Raw genomic sequence first — 23184 nt, forward strand, 5'->3', positions numbered from 1 at the left:
CCCTTCCTAGTGACATTTAAACAGGTGATGAGCAAGAGGTAATTCTACATATATGCATGCAAAAAAGGTGCTGATAACAGGGTAAATGTGCCCAATAAAAGGGACATTAATGTAAAAGAAATGCTGGCTAGTATTTTAAATGGGAAGAACATATTGGGTAAGGGTCCTTTTGAATAGTGTGCTGGGCAACTTTTGTACATAACACTTAAAAAGGGGAAGGAAAAGGGGGAAGAATACATTTATGAAGTTTTAAAACTAACATTAAAAAGCATAAAATCAAGGTACTTATACAATCATATCCACCACCTAGACAGCACAACTTTAAGATTTTTCTTTAAAAAAAAAAAAAATCTACATTGTGTTTAGTTATTTTGTTTATGTGTCAGGCTTTCAAGAAACAAAGTAAGCTGTAAGTGTAAGACTACCCCAACAGTAGAAATGAAAAAAACAATCAGCAAATCCAGGCTAGACTTGATTGGTGTTTTAAATATATATAATATAAAATATAAATATTTAACTAGCATGCAGCCAATATTAAACTGAAAAAACAGTGAGGTTAGTAAAACAAGAAATTAAATTGATTAAACAAAAATAAAATGAGCTCAAGCACAGACTGAGTGATGCATTTCAACATGTAGTCTAACAAAAATGCTAAGATGTTAGAATGAAACAGGCCTAGCAATAAGTTAACAGTAAAGAACCATTAGTGCATGTAGGGGGAAAAAAAACCAACATACATAATGTCTCATCTTCCTAGGAGAAATCAGAAAAGATATTTCAACGTAAACTGTATAAAAAGATTCCAGAAACAACAATTAAGTGTCAGCTTTTGCCTAAAGGATCAAGGTATCAGAAACTCCTACAGTCTTCTGTCCAATTCTCTGCTTTTTACAGTTATTATAAAGTACTCAGATAAAACTAAACAACCACTAACTGTACCAGAAAAAAAAAAATGATGCTCATTCAAAAACAACAACAACAACAAAACACTTAAAAATTATAAACCCAGGGCTAGTGATATAGCTGGTGGTATAATACTTGGCCTAGCATGCATAAGTCCTTGGGCTCAATCACTATACTGCATGTATGTATCTATGTATGTATGTGTGTATGTACACTTATATGTATACACAAAATGTTCAACATGCATTTAATTTATAATATTAACCTAGTATTGCCATTTGGAAATAACCACGTTATGTAAAATCTATTTACAAATCTAAAAAAAATCACAAATCTCTCACTAAAACTAAACATTTCATATTAGACTGCTTCTTTCCTAGTTCTAAATGCAAATGATAAAATGCTTTTTGGAGTCACAGGGGGAAGAAAAACATTATACATACATATAAAACACGTGTGGTTCACAAAAGGGCACTAGAAATTATTTTTACTAAGAATTTAAAGAATTAGAAAACACTATATGGTATGTGTAATCCCAACAGATGACTTTCACATTAAACAATCAACCCTGTTACAGCTTCTGTTCTACCCTGTATTACCTGGAAATGCATCTTCTATCCCAGTACTAAGTGTGTCTAAGTATTTACTAACTTTATTATTTAAAAAAAAAATTAAGCACTGAGAATATAGCTCAGTGGTAAAATGTTTGCCTAGCATGCACAAGGTCAACCCCCAGCACCACAAAAAAATTAAAATTAAAAAATAATAAAAATCTCAATAATAAGTAATACTAGCAGAAAATGGAAAGGTAAAGAGGCCCTTATGGTTTTAACATGGAAACAAACTTACCTGCATATAAAATCTTTATTTCATATCATAATTTTTATAACTGAAAACTCTAGAAAGAATATAAGGATAGTAGAATGACTATAGTTCTGTAATTGGTTAAATTATTATTTAATCTATTACTAGATAAACACTATAACTATATTTGGCACTAAGGCTTGGGCATTAATGCTGACAAAAATTGTTGCCCTCCTATTTGATGTTTTGTTGTTGTTTTGTTTTGTTTTGTTTTTAAAGAAAAAAAATTTGGCTAAGTGGAGATGAGACATTATGCTGACTGTGTTATATTATGAATGCACTAAAATAAACAGACAGATGAAGCAGTATGCTATTTCCAAAAGCAGTGCAAGTGGAGTGAAAGCATTTCCATACGAACCTGGCTTTAAAACTGGGCTGTCAAAAGAACAGTTAAATGTAACACAAAGTAAGAAACTGTCCGATCACTAATGGTCGTTTTTTTTTTTTTTTGTCTTGTTTTCAATTCACTGCTTGCAAGTAATGTATTTATTAAAGAAGAGTGAAAGCATAAGTAAATTCACGAGTCAAGACCAGCTGAGAGATTCAAGAGCAGCATGTTGTGACTGACAACAGTGAAAGGAAAAGCAAATGTTAAAGGGAGAGGGAGAAAAAAGAAAAAATTAAAGTTATACACATTAGCACCACTTTTACAAAACCACTCAAGAGGATGGCTGTCATTTTCTCAAAAAAAAAAAAAACCTACTGATATAAAATGATAATGACATTTCTCTTCTAAAACTTAGGTTAAAACTTAAAAAAAATTAAATCTATTTTTCCAAGTATGAATAGGAAATGAAATGTTCAGGGCTATATTAAAATATTTAACCTGTCATCTTAAGTTCTTAATCCTTCTGATTAAAATAAAGGCAAAAGAAAGAGACACATCTCCCAGAACCTCCTCTTCTCACGAATCTCCTAGAGTAAATTAATACAGCAAACCTGGACCTTTCTTATCATTGTAAACTACCTGCTTTTGGAGGGGGAAAAAGCAGTTCTGGAACTCTCCAGAAAAAGCTACTATTCAGTATAGTTCCTTTCTTTAAAAAAACAAACAAAAAAAAGTTTTATAAAAACACTTGTCAAAATCTAATGGGAGGGCTGGGAATGTGGCTCAAGCAGTAGCGCGCTCGCCTGGCATGCGTGCGGCCCGGGTTCAATCCTCAGCACCACAGACAAACAAAGATGTTGTGTCCGAGAGAACTAAAAAATAAATATTAAAAAAAATTCTCTCTCTCTCTCTCTTTAAAAAATAAAAAAATAAAAAAAAAAGAGGCCGAAGGCTAGGTTTAAAAAAAAAAAAAAATCTAATGGGAGCCAAGTGTGGTGGCCCATGCCTGTAATTCCAGCAGCTGTGGAGGCTGAGGCAGGAGGATCACAAGTTCAAAGCCAGCCTCAGCAACTTGGCAAGGCCCCAAGCAACTCTTAGAGAGAAGCTGTCTCAAAATAGAAAATAAAAAGGACTGGGGATGTGGCTCAGTGGTTAAGCACCCCTAGGTTCACTCCCTGGTACAAAAAAACAGAAACAAAAACCAAATGCAATAAGAATATAGGTAGTACAAGGAGCACACAGTAGAAAAACTTATGAGTACAATAAAGCAGACTTGTCTACCTCTGAAATGATCAAAACTTTCACTGTCAAAAAACAAGGGACTTGGGGGTTGGGGTTGTGGCTCAGTGGTGGAGTGCTCACCTAACATGTGCAAGGCCTTGGGTTCATCCTCAGTACCACAAAGAAAGAAAGAAAGAAATAAAATAAAGGCACTGTGTCCAAATACAACTAAAAAATATTTAAAAATATTTTTTAAAAAAAACAAAACACAAGGGACTTGGGCTGGGGTTGTAGCTCAGTGGCGGAACACCTGCCTTGCACGTGTGAGGCACTGGGTTGATCCTCAGCACCACATAAAAATAAATAAAGATGTTGTATTCATTACCAAAAATAATATTAAACAAAACAAAACAAGGGACTCTGCCAGGCCTGGTGGTACAAGTGTAATCCCAGTGGCTTGGGAGGCTGAAGCAGGAGGACTGGAAGTTCAAAGCCAGCCTCAGCAACTTATTGAGATCCTGTCTCAAAAAAAAAAAAAAATGTAAAGGGCTGGGGATATGGCTCAGTGGTTAAGTTCCCAGGGTTCAATTTCTGGTATCCCACAAAAATAAATTTTAAAAAAGGGAGTCAATCACCAACCTACAGAAAGTAATATATTCTTGGGCTGGGGATGTGGCTCAAGTGGTAACACACTCGCCTGGCACACGCGGGGCACTGGGTTCAATCCTCATCACCACATAAAAATAAAATAAAGATGTTGTATCCACCAAAAACTGAAAAATAAATAGTAAAAAAAAGGAATATATTCTTCCTATTTAGGGATGTGATTTTGCTAATTATTCCTGGATGCTATTTATAACAGTAAATTGACATAAATAACTTATAGCTCCAACAGGTAATCTAGATAGAGTAAGGGCAATATATACTGAATTTACCTCTAAAATAATAACTATAAGGAAAAAAAATTTAAATGAACTCTTTACTATTTCAGTCACTATAATAGTGACTAAAAACCAGCCAAGAATGATGGTACATGCCTATAGCACCAGCTACTAGAGAGGCTGAGGTAGGAGGATCACTTCAGCCCAAGAATTCAAGACCAATCTAAGCAACATGACAAGATGGGGGTCTCAAAAAAATAATAATAATAATTTTTATTCGTTTTAATTTATTAACAAAGTTGCAAGGAAATCCAAATTTTAAGATAATTAATATGTCAACAGTATTTTGCCCAAGGGTGATAAGCAAAAAGTTGGTTTTCCACATGATTCACAGAGAGTTCCCACACACCACCTATTTGTTACATTCTGTTCTCAAGATTCAAAATGGTGGCTATGTGGCATGCTTTTTGGTTGGAAATAAAGTTCTTATAATTGTGGTTAAAAAATAAAGCTGAACTGAAAAGCCAATGTTTTTTTCACCAAAATTACTTCAGTTGGCTTATTTTTCCCCCTCAATTTAAATGTACAATTAAAATGCTATACTTTGAAGCTGGGTGTGGTGGCCACATGACTGTAGTCCCAGTGACTTGAGAGACTGAGGCAGGAGGATTACAAGTTCGAGGCCAGCCTCAGCAACCTAATAAGGCACTAAGCAACCGAGCAAGACCCTGTCTCAAAATTTAAAATAAGGGGCTGGGGATGTGGCTTAAGCGGTAGCGCTCGCCTGGCATGCGTGCGGCCCGGGTTTGATCCTCAGCACCACATACAAACAAAGATGTTGTGTCCACCAAAGGCTGAAAAATAAATATTAAAAAAAATTTTTTTTAAAATTAAAAATAAAAAAGGTTGGCACAGTGGCGCATGCCTGTAATGCCAGCGGCTCAGGAGGCTGAGGCAGGAGAATCGAGTTCAAAGTCAGCCTTAGCAATGGCGAGGTGCTGAGCAACTCAGTGAGAGACTCTGTTTCTAAATAAACTACAAATTAGGGCTGGGAATGTGGCTCAGTGGTTTAATGCCCCCGAGTTCAATCTGTGGTTACCCTTCTCCCATTGCCGCTGCCAAAAAATATATAAAAAAATAAAAAGGGTTGAAGATATAGCTCAGTAGTAAACACCCCTTGGTTTCATTCACAGTACCAGGGAAAAAAAGCTGTAAAAATTTCCATATTTCCAACCTTTGTTCTTCTCTATTATGTGAGAAGAGAGGTACAACTTTTAAATGGGAAGATCTTTGAAAGCAACAAATGTATATCATAAAAACCTATGAATATGGGCTGGGAATGTGGCTCAAGTGGTAGTGCGCTCACCTAGCATGTGTGAGGCACTGGATTTGATTCTCAGCACCACATAAAAATAAAATAAAGATGTTGTGTCCACCTAAAACTAAAGAATATTTAAAAAAAAAAAAAAAAACACTTGCCAGGTATGACACTGCATACCTATAATTCCAGCTACTTTGGAGGCTTACGAAAGGAGGATGGCAAATTAGAAGCCAGCCTGGGCAACACTTAGCAAGACTCAGTCTCAAAATAAAATTTAAAAAGCAAGATGGGTGGAGGGAGAAGCTCAGTGGTAGCACTTGCCTAGCATGCCTGAGGCCATGGGTTTGATCCCCAGTAAAGTGGGTAGAAAGGGGAATATTCATTAACTATTTGTATTTCTCAACATTTTAATTTATTAATTATCAAGCAGAAAAATTTCCCAGGAAGTTCTCTCTGCTCCATGTAGTTTTATACCACCACAGTAACAAGGGCTATTTTTGCAAAAGTACCACCAACATGTATGACAGGTGCCTGCCAAATCAAAGATGAAATTTTACTGTATTGTATGGGGCTGACTCCAAATTTTTATACAAGGAAACACAGTATTATATTTCAGGAGAAAGTTATGCTACAGGCATGTAAGTGACTAGATGAATTTCACAATGAATTTTCTTTTAGTTGACAGCCATATTCAATTTACACACTTTAGCATATTTATTTTCAATAGTGACAAAAATAGCAAGTCTCTTGAGTGGATTGTAAGCTTTGCTGATTGTGTATCAAAGACTGTGTAAGCAAGAACCAAATGCTACTAGGTGAACCCATGCAAACAACAAGTTGTAAAAATTCCCAAAACAAAACAAAAAAAAATCTATAGCTCACTACAGATGACACAATGAAGACTAGAGAGAAAAGCCATATAGTAATGCTACACCATTCAGCTCCAAGAAGCACATTTATAGTGCAGTCCACATATGGTCACTGCTAAATGTCAAATCAGCAGTCTTATAGAGTTACAGTTTGGAACTAGTGGAGTCCACAGATCTAAACAGATAATGCAACATGACAAAAATCCAACTATACATATACTTCTAAATCCCTAGACAAGCAAACTAAACATCAGCAACCAGAATTTGAAGTGACACTAATTTTTAAAATCTACTCAATCAACCTGACAACTATTAAGCCAGGATTTTAATCAGTCAAATAGAGCAAAAACCAATTTAATGCTTATTGGTAGTTGCACTTCCAACTGCAACAATGACTGCATATTTTAAGTCTATAATGTAGGTATCTTGCCACCTATATAATTTAACATCATTCCCCCATCTGATTTCTCACATCTTCAAACTATAGTCATAAGGACCAGACATCCTAAATCATACCAACCAATTCTTCAAAGTATGATGGAATCCTAACTTGATCTATGACTTTAGATAAAATTTTGTTTTCTAAATATTGTAAGTACATGGAGGTCATAATTACAATGGCTGGGATCTAAAAGTCATAAAGCAATAATGGCTTTTTAAAATTCAAGTTCAAAAGAGATTTTATAATAAGGATAAAAGTTAATACTTTGCACTTTTACTTTAATTCAAATAATCAAGTTGTCTAGCAATTCTTTCATAATTTTCTTAGAAAAGTGTTTCACCCTTGACCAGAAATTTCATCAGAGGCTATTCGGTTGGTTGAAATAAAGAAAGGAAAATAGAACTTTACAATAGATATTAAATACTTAACGAAAGTTAAATTTTCATGTGTTTTTAACTGAAATATTTGTATCATCTCACTAAGAAATCTAACTTCAGAAGTTCACTAAAAATATAATGCATTATTACATCTTCAAATCTCATTTCCCATCTTGCTAGTTTGCATCAAATTTACCCTATTACAAAACAAAAAGACCTTAATCCTATACTCACAATAACCCTTCAACGGGCATATCTTGGCACAAACCTGTGCAGAGACTTCCACGGTTACCAGCTGCTGCAGATTACCTTTGTTAAAAAAAAAAAATGACTAGACCTTTAGCTCCTGCAATGATCTGTAGACTCCCAAAGCTGCATATTTCCAGCCACTTTTGAGTTGCATGCTGTAGCAAAACAGTCAGCACCTCTCAATAGATATTGCTGCAGAGAAAGATTTTAATTCAGCAGAGTCTCTTTATGTGTTAGAAGAAACGACATTTCCCCCTAAGAACAAAAATAGCTCAATATAGCCAGCCAGCCATATAACGCAATATATACTTATTATTTAGTGGGAATTACTTACATAATAGTGGTTTTTTCTTGGGGGAGAAAAAGTGGGGGGGGGAACTACTTACTACTTTGATGCCAATCACGGGAATTTCTTTTAAAATTTAAGTTTTATACCCAAATGATTAAGTAGCAGATATAAGATTCTTCCTTATCTTGTGAATCCCATTTCTACCTAACCCAATATAGGCCATGAAGCTGTAACTACTACTTAACCTATCACATCACAAATAATGCATATATGTGTTTCCAGGAGTAAATTTTCATTAGAAGCATACTTATTAGTATAATATACACCTTTGAAAGTGTTTATTTATTAAAAAAATAAATATACAGTCTGAGTACTATACTACTTGCTATTTTAAATGGAGAAGATAATAGTATTTAATAAATTTTATATATATATATATATACGTTCTCCTCCTCATTGAGATTTCTCAACAATGATTACTCAAACTGTCGTCTTCTCCTTCTTTTTTTTTTTCTTTTTTAGTTGTTGTTGAACCTTTATTTTATTTGCTTATTTATATGTGGTGCTGGGAATCGAAAACAGTGCCTCACACATATGAGGCAAGGGCTCTACTGCTGAGCTACAACTCCAGCCCCTTAGACTCTCTTCTGACAGTGCTCTCCCTATGATGTGTGCTAGAAAAAAAATCCTGGACATTGTGAGGCAAAGTAGCATTAGCCTTATGTGCCACAGAAATAAGTTTTGTGGCCCCAAAAGAAAACTTTTATTATAAAACATATCACTTAATGCTTTTTAATACTCTGTTGAGTATAATAATAATAAATACTAGGATGCAAATTCAGCCTAGTATTTAAATATAAATTTCCTGCTACTGCCAAGTCAGAATATTTAGAATTATAGTTTATATAAGAATATTAACCAACTATACACCTTATAGACTATGGTATTGGGCTTTTCTGCTGACAGTTTGTTCTTGAACTTTGACCCCCAAAAAACACGTTTATTAAATTGAAAAAATTATTTCTCAAGTACAAGATACTGATCATGGCTACTGATTTCATTATAAAATTCTGCCTCATGATAAGTCCCAAAATGACACTGAGCAAGGCATAAAGTGAGTTTTAACTTAGCAAAGTGGGCTTGGCAATTTATCCTTATGTCAAAACTCAAGACTGGACTTTCAGCACATCAGATGTGACTTCTCCCTCTGCAGCATTATCACATGCGTCATCAATTACTGCCATGCCTAAGTCTAGCATCATGCCAGCACATTAAGACAGAAGATACTATACGCAGTGTTCACTGGACCAGAAGGACAGAAATAAGAAGGGGAGGTGGGGGAGAAAGAAACCCTAGAGAAGAAATTAAAAAAAGGCAGACCGTGCAATACAAACCAGATCATGGCTGCTTAGCTAATATGGGCCAACTGCTGTGGAAGAAAAATGTCGAACACCCCAAGTTGTGTAAATTTCTGTAAACATCTAAACACACACACACACAAACACACACAACACCAACCTAATTAGGAACATAAATATATGTTGATCCTTTACTATGTTACAATTTCAAAAAAGCTAAAATTAAAAGTATTTGTACTCTGTACTCACTAAATTGACTTTTTTTCTTAAGGGAAAAGAAGCTAGTGTTTCTTAAAGGGAGAGAAGGGGTTTGTCTTGACTACTATAAAGATTAAGATTCCCTCTTTGATGATTTTTCCCCAATCAGGTTTTTCCTATGACTCAATGAAGCCCTTATTAATTATGTACACTTAAGCACAAATATTAAATGCTGACAATAATGACATTTAGACATTGTAACAACGGACTGTGTTATTTTAAAATATGGGTTTTTCAAAATAAAAATAATGTTAAAAAATCAAGATTTCTTTTTAAATTAAGAGAAAGGAAAAATAAATCTCCTTGTTCTATGAGTTGGTATCATTAATGCCCCAAACTAAGCAGTGTGGAAAAATATAATTAACTTTTGACCAACAACAACAAAAAAAAGAGAGACATAGTTAAAGCTACAGAGACCATGTTTATCATGTTTCACTAAAGTCTGATAAAAAAAATATATATTATTTCTTAACCATTTCTAATCACTTCACATATGACTGGGCACCCAAGAAAGGTATTAAAGGATCAAAATACATTTTACTCCTTTATTTAATTTATAAAAACACTAAGCTTGAACTTTCTATCTTTATCGGAATATCAATATGGGCCAAAATAATATTTTTCCATTGAAATTCCAATTTGTTTTTCCATGTTTTGGACTAATTTCCCAATGTATTAAAAATATCAAATCACATCCCAAACTCTTATTTGATTACTGCAGGGCATGCAAGAAAATATCTCTAACTAACTATACTATCAGTTATTAATAAGCTTAACTTCACTCACATCAAGTGTCACACGAACACTACCTAACTAACTGGCTAAGAGCCAAAATTTAGCACTGATCATCTTACCGATTCTATAGGCTTGTCAAGTGATGCTTGTTCAATTTCCAAATGTCCTTCTTCATATTGATCAAAGTGATTACCCTGAAAAAAAAAAAAAACAAGACTACAGTTATTTTTACAAAAGCAATAAATATCAAAATTGTTAATAAGCTAATCAAATGAGGGGTTATTTTAAGCTTTAAGCTTTTCATTCTCAGTCAACAACAACAAAAAAAACCACAAATTCAGACTCCCCCCCCCCCCCCAGTACTGGGGATTCCAGGGACATTCTACCATTGAGCATCACATCCCTGGCCCTTTTTACTTTTTATTTTGAGAAAGGGTCTTGCTAAATTGCTGAGGCTGGCCTCAAACACTTCAGATCCTCCTGCCTCAGCCTCCCGAGCAGCTGGGTTTACAGGAGCACTTCATCACATTCAGCACAAATTTAGACTTTCACACACACAAAAAAAATCTATGAACAACTAGGAGCTGGAGTATAGCTCAGTGATAGAGTGTTTGTCTAGCAGGTACAAGGTCCTGAGTTTGATCCTTAGCACAGAAAAGAAAAGCAACTTATTACATCAGGTAACTAATGCAAAATGAAATTTTTAAAAAGGGTTGGGGAGACTGGGGGGCTCAATGGTAAAATGCTTGCCTAGCACACCAGCAGGCCCTGAGTTCAATACCCAGAATTCCCCATGCCCCAAACAGGGATGGGGCTATAGCTTGGTGGTCCAGCAATCCTGGGCTCAATTCTCAGTACCAAAAAAAAAAAAAAAAACCAAAAACAAAAAAAAAAAAAAAGGAAGAAAAGGAAATGAACATCTTCTAGGAAAAGTCAAGATCATTCTTACCCCGCCACACAAAATTACTCATTTTTCCAAACAGATGATGAATCATTAGCAAAATCTTACAAGCTTAAAGTTGTTTTAGAAAATACCACAGGTAACAAACTGTAATCAACAAATAACAGATACTTAAATTTCTAAAGACAGCTAGTTAGATTTCCAAATTATTCTGGATCTATGGGCTACTAATCAGGATAAATAATATAGATTGAGTCTAGAAAAAGACACACATTTATAATTAATTGATCTTCAACAAAGTACAAAGACAAATTAATGAAGAAATAATAGCATTTTCAATAGATGGTGCTAGAACTAGGTATCTACATGCGAGGAAAAAAAACAATTTAGCTGGTTGGGGTTGCGGCTCAGAGGTAGAGTGCGTGCCTCGCACAATATGTGTGTGTGTGTATATATATATATATACATATATACACATACACACACACCACATTTTCTTTATCCATTCATCTGTTGAAGTTGTACCTAGGTTAGTTCCATAGCCTAGATATTGTGCATTATGATACTATAAACATTGATGTGACTGCATCACAACAGTATACTGATTTTAAGTTCTTTGGGTATACACCAACTAGTGGGATAACTGGGTCAAATGGTGACAAACCATAATTTAAAAAACTAATGTGGGTTGGGAATGTAGTTCAGTGATATAGTATGTTTGCCTAGCATGTGTAAGGCCCTGGAATCAATACCCAGGCCTGCCATTTAAAAAAAAAAAAAAAAAAAAAAAAAAACTGGGCACTGTGGCATACCTATAATCCCAGCAGCCAGGGAGGCTGAGGCAAAAGGATTGCAAGTTTAAAGTCAGCCTCAAAGTCCTAAAGCAATTCAGCAAGACTCGTCTCTAAATAAAACATAATAAAGGGCTGGGGATGTGGCTCACTGGGTTAAGCACCACTGGGTTCAATTCCTGGTACAAAAAAAAATGCTTTGTAGACCTAAATATAAAACCTAAAATGGCAAAAGATTCTAGCTGGGTGCAGTTATACAAACCTCCAGAGGGTGAAACAGGAGGATTTCAAGTTCAAGGTCAGTCTGAACAACATAGTAAGGTCCTAAGCAACTTAGTGAGACTCTGTCTCAAATAAAAATAGTTGGGGATGTGACTCAGGGATAAAACACATCTGGGTTCAATACATAGTACCCCCCACCCCGAAGAAAACATATAGGAGAATATCTTTGTGACCTCAGGCTAGACAAAGATTTCTAAGACACAACACAAAAGCACAATATATGAAAGAAAAACAGGGGCTGAACGTGCAACTCATTGGTAAGAGTGTGTGCTTAGCCCATAAAGAGGTCCTCAGTTCAATTCCCAGCATTCACATATACAAGACCATCTGAAAAATCTACAATTTATGACATACGACATTCTGGAAAAGGTAGAACTATGAAGGAGGTTGACTTTTAGTGGGGTAGGGAGGAGAAGCATGGGAGGAATAGATGGAGGAATAGATGAATTCTAGATAGGGAAGAGGGGTGGGAGGGGAAGGGAGAGGGCAGGGGATTAGCAAAGATGGTGGAATGTGATAGACATCATTATTCAAAACATGTATGAAGACAGAATTGGGTGTCAACATACTTTATATACAAACAGAGATATAAAAAACTGTGGTATAGGGGGCTGTGGATGTGGCTCAAGCGGTAGCGCGATCGCCTAGCATGCATGCGGCCCGGGTTCGATCCTCAGCAGCACCACATACCAACAAAGATGTTGTGTCCGCCGAGAACTAAGAAAAAATGAATAAATGTTAAAATTCTCTCTCTCTCTCTGTCCCTCTCACTCTCTCTTTAAAAAAAAAAAAACTGTGGTATATGTGTAATAAGAATTGTAATGCATTCTGCTGTCATTTTTTTAATAAAAAAAAGATTTTACTAAAAGATTAGTGGTTCCTAAGGGGTTGTGGGGAAGAAGGAATGAACAGGTGGAACACAGGAGATTATTAGGAAAACGGGACTATCCTCTATGATACTATATAATGGTGTGCACATGTCATTTGTACAAACCCACAGAACTACAAAATCAAAAGTAAACCCTAAAGTACACCATGTATTTTGACTGCTAATGAAGTATCCATACTTATTCACTTATTGTAACAAATGTACAGATGTACTGTAACACATGTGCAGGATGACTGGGGAGGAGAGGCACTGTCTGTAAAGGAGAAATTGGATACATGAGAACTCTACTTTTCCTTCAACTTTGCTGTGAATCTTTAAAAACTGCTTGAAAAAATAGTTTATGTATTTAGTTTAAAAAATAAATAAACAAAAACGAGAATAAACTCATATTCAACATTTCTAAAGCATTTCTTCCAAACAATATTTAAATTTTAAAATGTACCATAAAACTGACAGGTAACCAATTGACAAAAATGGCTACTTCTAAGAAATGAAATGGATAAAGAAACCCTCATTTTTTTTTTTACTTGTTACAATGTAGCCTGAACATTTAACAATATCTATAATTATTTTCGTTACTAGGGATTGAACCCAAGGGTGCTTTACCACTCAGCTATGTCCTCAGTCCTTTTTATTTTTTAAGACAGGGTCTCCCTAAATTGCTTAGGGCCTTGCTAAATTGCTGAGGATGGTCTTGAATTTGAGATCCTCCCTCCTGCCTCAGCCTCCCAAATTACAGGGATTACAGGCATGTGCCATGGCGCCCAAATATTATTTGTATTTCATTATTATTATTTGTGTTTAATAATATACCTTTATAAGTGGGGAATCACAATGTTCTAAAGTTAAGACACTTCTGGCAGTTTCCTCAATTGTGACAAGAAGCTATTCCAAAAGGTAACATATCTAGATGTATGATTAAGCTTCAGTCTAACAAAATGTTTGAATAAGAACATTTCGGCTGGGGATATAGCTCAGTTGGTAGAGTACTTGCCTCACATGCAAGCCCTGGGTTCAATCCCTAGCACCACGGGGGTGGGGAGGTGGGGGTAACATTTCACATACACACACAAAGCACAACAACTTAAGAGGCCCAATTTCTAGAGCACAAATCACCTTAAAAGATTGAAAATATGAGGGGTTAGGGTAACAGCAAAAATATGAAAGTACTGAGTCTTTACAATGACATATGACATTCTGGAAAAGGTAGAACTATGAAACCACTGATATAAGGAGGCTGACTTAAAAAAAAAAACTGTACAAAATAACAATCCCATCAATATGTACAACTATAATGCACCAATAGAAAATGTGGGGGAAAAAACCACTGCAAACACCATCTTTTCATTGTGTTTATATAAAAAGGATGTGTTCTGCCAAGAAAAATGGCATATGCCCATAATCCCAACGACTCAGGAGGCTGAGAGAAGAACCAAAAGTCCAAGGTTGCTGGGCACGGTGGCACATGCCTGTAATCCCAGTGGCTCAGGAGGCTGAGGCAGGAGAATCAAGAGTTCAAAGCAGCCTCAGCAAAAGCAAGGTACTGGGGGCTGGGGATGTGGCTCAAGCGGTAGCGCGCTCGCCTGGCATGCGTGCGACCCGGGTTCGATCCTCAGCACCACATACCAACAAAGGTGTTGTGTCCGCCGAGAACTAAAAAATAAATATTAAAAATTCTTTCTCTCTCTCTCTCTCCTCTCTCACTCTCTCTTTAAAAAAAAAAAAAAAAAAGCAAGGTACTAAGCAATTCAGTGAGATAAAATACAAAATATGGCTGAGAAGTGGTTCAGTGGTCCAGTACTCCTGAGTTTAAGCCCCATTACCAGGGCAGGGGGTGTCTAAGGCCAACCTCAGCAATTCATTGAGACCCTATCTCAAAACATTCCTATAATCCCAGCATCTTGGGAGGCTGAGGCAGGAAGATTGCAAGTTCACCAGCCTCAGTAATTCAGTGAGTCCCAAAGCAGCTTTGTGAGATCCTATTTCAAAATAAAATATGGGGCCAGGGCTAAAGTTCCGTGGCAGAGGATTTTCCTAGCATGTATGAGGCACTGGGTTTGATCCTAAGCACCACATTAAAAATAAACAAATAAAATAAAGGCATTCTGAGGCTGGAGTTATGGCTCAGCAGTAGAGTGCTTGCCTAGCACGTGTGAGGCCCTGGGTTCAATCCTCGGCACCACATAAGAAAATAAATAAATAAAATAAAGGTATTGTGTTCAACTACAACTAAAAAAATAAATATTAAAAAAATATAAAAAGGCATTTTTAAATTTATTATTTGTTTCCATCTATAATTACAAATTAAAAATAAAATATAAAAAAGGGGCTGGGGATGAGCAGCCCTGGGCATTTTTAAATTTATTTTTTCTATCCATCTACAACTACAAATTTAAAAAAATAAAATATAAAAAAGGGCTGGGGATGAGCAGCCCTGGGTTCAATACCTGGTACAAAAAAAAAAAAAAAGAAAGAAAGAAAGAAAGAAAGAAAAATGGCTGAGGCTGTAGCTCATGGGTAAAGTGCTCCTGTTTCTATGCCTAGTACCTCCGCACTCAAAAATGAAGAAAGAGGGCTGGGGTTGTGGCTCAGTGGTTGAGTGCTCACCTAGCATACATGAGGCACTGGATTTGATCCTCAGCACCACATAAAAATGAAATAAGGATATTGTGTGTCTACCTACAACTAAAAAATAAATATTTTTAAAAAATGAATAAAGAGGGGCTGGGGCTTGCCTTAGCACACATGAGGCATTGGGTTCAATCCTCAGCACCACATAAAAATAAACAAAATAAAGATATTGTGTCTCTCTATAACTTAAAAAAAATGAATAAAGACATGTTATTATTGTAACCCAACACATAGCATTCAGTAATTTTTCTGCCATCTACTAGTAATTGTCTTGATACAGGGCATATAAATAAAGAATGAATACCTGGAACCGTGGTTTATGGTAAACAGAGAATTATAATATGATAAGTACCACAGCAGAGGGGTAAACAGAAAGTTGGAGGAATACAGATTAGTAGCGTCTGGCAAGGCAAGACTGGGAAATGGAAATGAGCTAGAGCTCAGCCAGGATGGGAGCTAAGGAGAAATATGAAGTCTGTCCCATAGGGGGAATGGTAGAGTACCAATCCTACCAAAGGCTGCCTTCATAGAGTACGAACTTATTCTCTGAGCTATATTTATTCTATGTGGTAGTTGAAGATATTAAGAGAAAGAATAGTATGATTACTAGATGAGCAAAGATAGAAGAAAAAAAAGAGTAAGAGAGCAATATGATTTTTCATTAAAAACTGTTTAATAGAGGACTAGGGAGATAGCTCGGAGATAGAACAAGTACTTAGCAAGAGAAAGAGGTCCTGTGTTCAATCCCCAGCACCAATAAACAAACAAAAAATGTTTATTAGGGATTGGGGGTAGGTAACGGAAAACTTCTGGAAAACATAAAAGACAGTGTAATGTCGGGAGCTGGCACATAGGAAATGAGCACCCCTTAGCCTTGAGTGATGAGATGTGGCAAGCCAGCCATGGGCTTTGTGTATGTGAACTATGAGCATTGAGTGCACAAGTGGACTGAACCGACAATGCCCCTCCATTTGGGTGGGCCTTGCTCTGGTCTTTCTACTTGTTCGGCCATGATCCCCACACAGCTTATGAGATGGGTATAGACTCCCTGATGTCAGTCAATCTGCTGACAGCAAACATCAACCCCCTGAAACCTGACCCCTTGCCTCATTTGAATGACTTATCCAAGGACCTCTAAGATCAGAGGAACCATCACAGTACCCAAAGAAAAAGGTATTTCTGTCTCTATGTGATTATTTCATGCAGCCCAGTTCACCTGGAGTGACCTTGAGTGTTTAATCGTGGAACATGACAGTGGAGATTTGGAGGGGATTGCCTTAAAGATTAAAATAGCTCTATCCAAAAAAAAAAAGGAATTAAAGAGTTGTGGTGGCCTACACCTGTAGTCCCAGCTTCTAAGGAGTCTGAAGCAGGAGAATGTCTTTAGTACAGGAGTTTGATATAAGCCTGGACACCACAATAAGATCAGGCCTCAAAAAAAAGGTGGGGGGTTGGGGGGGGTGGAATCTGTCACAACCTAGAGGAGCTTAAAGACACATAACAACTAAAAAAAATGAAGTATCCTGTATGGGATCCTGGAACAGAATATGGTCATTAGGGAACACCAAGGAAATCTGAATAAAATTAGGAACTCTATTAATGATAATTTATCACTATTAGTTCATTAGTATGGTAACTAATATGCTAAACTACATAAATCTTAGTAATAGGAGAAACTGGGTATACGGTATGAGACGTACATGGGAACTCTCCATACTGTCTTAGCAATTTTTCTGTAAATCTGAAACTGTCCTTAAAGAAAAGATTTACATATTTAAAAAAAAGGTTTTGGAATGGTCAGTACCACTACATACATACATACATACACACACACACACACACACACACACACTCACTCACTCAGCTTCTTTTAGCTTTGTATAATACCTTTAAGAAATCTTTACCTAATAAATTTGTGAAATAGTGTAGTATTTGGCAATCAGCTGCTGACTTCAGGATTTTTTTTTTTTTTTTTTTGCGGGGGTGGGGGGTGGTGGTGGTGATGCTAGGGATTAAATCCAGGGCCTTATGAGTGGATGGCAAGCACTCTACCAACTGAAGTATATCCCCAGCCCCCAGGATAATTTTTACCATTCCTATTTTATAATAAGAAAACTGATACAGCTGGCTCATGCCGTAATCATAGTGACTTGAAGGCTAAAGTAGGAGGATCACAAATTCAAGGTCAGCCTTGGCAATTTACCAACACCCTGTCTCAAACTAAAAAAGTAGGCTGAGGGTGGGGGCTGGGGTTGTGGCTCAGTGGCAGAGCACTTGCCTAGCTTGCATGAGGTACTGGGTTCGATTCTCAGCAAAATAAAAGGCATTCTGTCCACCTACAACTACAAAAAAAATTTTTTTAAAAAGTAGGCTGAGGTTGTGGCTCAGTGGTACAGTGCTAGCCTCATATGTGTGAGGCAGTGTGTTCAATTCTCAGCATCACATGTAAATAAATGAATAAAATGAGGTTCACTGACAACTAAAAAAACTATTTTTAGTTCCATATTTCCACCACTGTATTATACACAGAGAATCAAAAAATTTTAAAAACCTCCACAATTCTAAAACAATATTCTCTACAGGAGGCAGAATTAGTGAAAATCTTTTGCTTATCATAAAAGACAAAGACTAGATTGACAGTACTATAGATTAGAGGAGACAAAGGAGAAATAACTAAACGTAATCAATGTGAAATCCTGAGTAGGATCCTAAATAGAAAAAGGATATTATTATTCGGGGCTGGGGATGTGGCTCAAGCGGTAGCGCACTCGCCTGGCATTCGTGCGGCCCGGGTTCGATCCTCAGCACCACATACCAACAAAGATGTTGTGTCTGCCGAGAACTAAAAAATAAATATTAAAAATTCTCTCTCTCTCGCTCTTTCTCTCCTCTCTCACTCTCTCTTATTAAAAAAAAAAAAAGAAAGAAAAAGGATATTATTAGAAAAACTGCTAAAATAATACCTGTGGTTTAGTTACTAATACTCTGCCACGTTAATTTCCTAGTTTAGGTAATTTTATTATGGTAATTATGTGGATATTTTAGTAAGAAAAGATGAGCAAGCAGTATACCAGAATTCTCTGTACAATTTTTACAACTATTCTACAAATCTAAAATAATTTTAAAGTAAAAAAAAAAAATCTTTCAAAGTTATGGAATAATCTCCAAGACATATTGTCAAAATATAAATATCTAAGTGCTAAAAACAATGTGCCTGCATGCTATCCTTTAAGAAGGAAGAATAGAAAATGCTTGTATGTGTAGCCGTGAAAAGAACACCCATGTAATTGGAGTGGTCATTTTTGACAGGTGATTTACTTTTCACTCTGTCTTTTTAATGTTATGCTAGAAAATCAAAAAGAAGAGGAAGAAAGGAAAATAAGATGTAATTTTTAACTCTCAGGATACAAACTACAATAGTAATAATCATGATGAAGGTGGGGTGATAATAATAGATATTTTATTTCTTGTCTCCTCTCCTGCCTTCAAATTTTTTTCAAATCATTCTTCCCAAAAATAGTCAGTATGATACCTGATTACTTTGAAGGCCTTAACAGATTTGGAAAAGTATTTTTCACTGCTTGCCACCACTTTCAAAACCTCATTAAATCTATCAAATCCCTTTAGGGCTAGATGATCATATAATGTATCATACAAACCAGGGCACTTTGAGAATAAAAAGGAAATAAATATTATTCTAGGACAAAAAGTATAAACCAGAACATATGGTCATCCTAGTAAAACTCATAGATCCTATGTCTAAAATTTAGTTTTAATAATAATTGGTTGGGTTGGGCATGGTGGTGCACACCTGTAATCCCAGCAACTTGGGAGGTTAAGGCAGGAGGATGGTGAGTTCAAACCCAGTCTCAGCAACTTAGTGAGGCCCTAAGCAACTCAGCAAGGCCCTAAGCAACTGAGCAAGATCCTATCTCTAATGAAATATTTTAAAAGGGCTAGGAGGGCTAGGGATATAGCTCAGTTGGTAGGTACAGCACCAACAATAAAAGAGGGGGGAGCTGGGAGCCCGGCGTGATGGCACACTTGTGCCTGTAAACCCAGCAGCTTGAGAGGCTGAGGCAGGAGGATCATGAGTTCAAAGCGAGCCTCAGCAAAAAGGAAGGTGCTAAGCAACTCAGTGAGACCGTGACTCTAAATCAAATACAAAAAAGGGCTGGGGATGTGGCTCAGTAGTCAAGTGTCCCTCAGTTCAATCCCTGGTACCCACCCCCCCAAATATATACACACACATACACACACATATGTGTGTGTGTGTGTGTGTGTGTGTGTGTGTGTGTATATATATATATATATATATATATATATGATTTTTTTTTAATGGGCCAGGCATGGTGGTACATGCCTATAATCCTAGGGACTTGGGAGGCTGAGGCAGGAGGATGACAAGTTAAAGGCCAATGCCAGTAATTTAGTTAGACTCTGTCTCAAAATAAAATAAATATGTAAACAAATAGAACCAGGGATGTAGCTCAGTGGTAAAACACCCCAGCGTTCAATCCCCAGTATCAAAAAAAAGAAAGAAATTGTAAGTGTACATATACATATACGTACACCCACTGACCTTATACATATACATATACGTACATATACATATACGTACACCCACTGACCTTATACATATACATATATGTACATATACATATATGTACATATACATATACGTACACCCACTGACCTTCCCTCAAAAGCCTCCATTTATGCTAGCTCTAATTACAAATGAATAAAATATGGAATTGGGTATGCGGGTCAGTGGTAGAACTTGCCTAGCATGTGTGAAGCCCTAGGTTCTATTCCCAGTAAGCAAAAAAAAGAAAATAGCCAGGGTCACCTGTAATCCCAGCAGTTTGGGAGTCTGAGACAGGAGAATCGTGAGTTCAAAGCCAGGCTCAGCAATGATGAGGTGCTAAGCAACTCAGTGAGACCCTATCTCTCAATAAAATACAAAATAGGGCTGGGGATGTGGCTCAGTGGTCAAGTGCCCCTGAGTTCAATCCCCAGTACCAAAAACAATAAAAACAAAAACCCAAGAAAATAGAATCTGGCTGACCTGCCCTGTGTATCATGAAAATACACAGTAGCTCTAGTTTCTCACAGGTCAAGGATTCTGCTTCCAAATGTGAGACAAATGTGAAAATAAATTTAGCTTTGATGATAATTTAAATATAGACAGGGATTGCCCTATCAATATAAGTATAATCTTATTTGTTAACTGATTATGATTTTGGCGTCCACATAATCCCACAGCTGTGTCTTTCCTGGGTAACTTGACCATTGAGCTATATTCACAGCTCTTTTCATTTTATTTTGAGACAAGGTCTTACTAAATTGCCCAGGATGCCCTTGAATCTGTGATCCTCCTGCCTCAGCCCCCTGAGTCTCTGATATTACAGGCTTGTGCCACCACACCTGGTGTCAATTTGTTTGGTTTATATTTTAATTAAATTCAAAATTTGGGGGGCTGGGGTTGTGGCTCAGCGGTAGAGCACTCATCTCACACGAGCGGGACCCTGGGTTCGATCCTCAGCACCACGCAAAAAATAAGTGAATGAAATAAAGGTATTGTGAATAAATATTAATTTTTTTTTTTTTTTTTTGCTTATGGCCTTTTATTTGGATTCTTCACTCAAGCCCTACAAATGTCAAGAGTAGGCCTGCTTATAGGAATGGGGAATGGGGGGTGGGAGTGATAAAAGTTCCAGGATGGAGTAAGCCAGTCTGATGTACTCATTGTAATTGAATTCCACATTATTTTTCTGGTAATGGATACGGAAGCCAGGGTCGCTTTACAACTGAGCTACATCCCAGCCCTTATTTTTAAATTTGAAACAGTCTTGCTAAGTTCCTTAGGCTGCCCTTGAATTTATGATCCTCCTGCTTTGGCCTCCAAAGTATCTGGGACTACAGGCATGTGTCACCTTGCCTGGCTCAACAATTCTTAAAGCATTTAGAAAGGTGAGAAATAATAGTTAGGAATTCCTCTGGAACCCACAGTAATGCTGCATTGTTTCTTTTCACTGGCTGGTATGATAGATTCTCTATTCAGACACTTTGACCAAAATTCCACAATGGTCCACAGAACAACACATGTATTTACAATATGTCACACAGAAAGAAACTCACAACTAAAAGGTGATTATTGTAATTATTACAACAAATTCAAATTCTAACTATCCATAACACAATCTTCATACTTGAAATATCCCTCAACTCACTTTATAAGATACCACAGCAACTAACAATTCAACCTAGATAATCCACCACACAGCAGAGAGTCCCTAGGTCTGAACATTTTTCTCAGATTCTACTAAGCTTCTCTCTCCAATATGACTTCCTTAAAAAAAAAAAAAAAAAAAAGGAACACTTTTATTTCAGACATGCAAGAAAAGCTATTTCAGAATTTACTAATTCAAAGCATGTATCTATATACATGTAACAAAAGAAGCAACATCTTATTACAGCTCAGCACAGAGCATCTAAAGCAAACAGGCTAAATGCCTGTCTTTATTTACTCATCAATTAAAATATCAAACCAACTTCTATGTGTCTAATTGTGACTCAATACAAGAAAAATGAGGAAAACACGAAAGACTTTGCATTCCAAGAGTTCTTAAGTCCAGGGAAGTAAGAAATTACAAGAAGTATAAAATAGGAGAGGTAAAACAACACAGTGATTAAAGACTGAGACCAGTCCAAAATAACTGAAGTTCTTTTGATTTGCTAGTTGTGTGACCCTGGATAAGTTTTTAATTTGTACAATGGGAGTAACAATAGAATCTACTCTATGGGGTTAGTGGGGATTACATGAGATAATAGTGCATAACTTACTGCCGAACACAGAGTAAGTACTCTGTGCTCTATCAGGTGCTACTGTTACTAATAAAAGTGTTATTACTCAAATAAGACCAAAGTGTTGTAATAGCACAGAAAATGAAGCAACTAACTCTGCCTAGGGAAGATATCAATGTCAGAGATAACATCAAATGGAGACTTTTTAAGTTTAAAAACAATTCTTTAACAGCTGTACAGATACTGAAGGTATCATATTACCCTCACTTTATGAGGGTAAATGTGAAAATTTAGAAGAAATGAACAAATTCCTAGGAATGTATAACTATCAAAATTAAGGTAAGAGCTTGGTCCAATACCACAGCAGCCACTGTTTTATAGGTGGCATTTAGTACTTGCCATAGAAAGTATGCTGTGACCCCTGTAAAAAGGAACTAAGCCCTAACCCCATGTGGTGGTACAGCATGCACTGTGATGCAAAAGGATGCGGGCCCGTACCCAGTAGAGGGCTGTTGTAGTTCAGAGATGGCCTCGGTCCCCTAGGGCCTAATGTGAGGTGTCTTGATAGGAATTGGCCTCTGCTCTCATACTTGGATTAATGCTGTCTCATGGGAGTGAACAAATTCTCACTCTTGTGGGACAGCACTAGTTACCAAGAGAACAGGCTCATTTGCCTCATTTATATAACCCTTGAATAAGTAGGAATTTGCTAGAGAGAAGAGCATTCTTGACAACATATGCAAAACAAGAGCATATGCAAAAGCAAGAATAATCAAAGAGCCTAAACA

General features: G+C 36.6%; 1 protein-coding gene across 6 annotated transcripts in view; it reads right to left on the minus strand.

The window, feature by feature from the left end:
* Positions 1–23184, minus strand: part of Gpatch8 (G-patch domain containing 8) — a 94302-nt gene that overhangs the window by 58382 nt on the left and 12736 nt on the right. For 3 of the 6 annotated variants that reach the window (XM_026412357.1, XM_026412358.1, XM_077800441.1), the window contains exons 1-3: positions 10215–10295; positions 9139–9173; positions 2126–2142 (exon numbers count right to left, since the gene is read on the minus strand). Coding sequence is in view for 1 of the 6 variants with exons in the window: in XM_026412355.2 (XP_026268140.1) it covers positions 10215–10289 (75 nt within the window). In the remaining 5 variants the exon portion in view is untranslated. Of the gene's footprint in view, positions 1–2125; positions 2143–7474; positions 7487–9138; positions 9174–10214; positions 10296–23184 lie in introns of those variants that run through there. The other 3 variants (XM_077800442.1, XM_026412355.2, XM_026412362.1) reach the window with 3 other exon arrangements.

The sequence above is a fragment of the Urocitellus parryii genome, chromosome 7, assembly GCF_045843805.1.
Source record: "Urocitellus parryii isolate mUroPar1 chromosome 7, mUroPar1.hap1, whole genome shotgun sequence".
Lineage (NCBI taxonomy): Eukaryota > Metazoa > Chordata > Mammalia > Rodentia > Sciuridae > Urocitellus > Urocitellus parryii.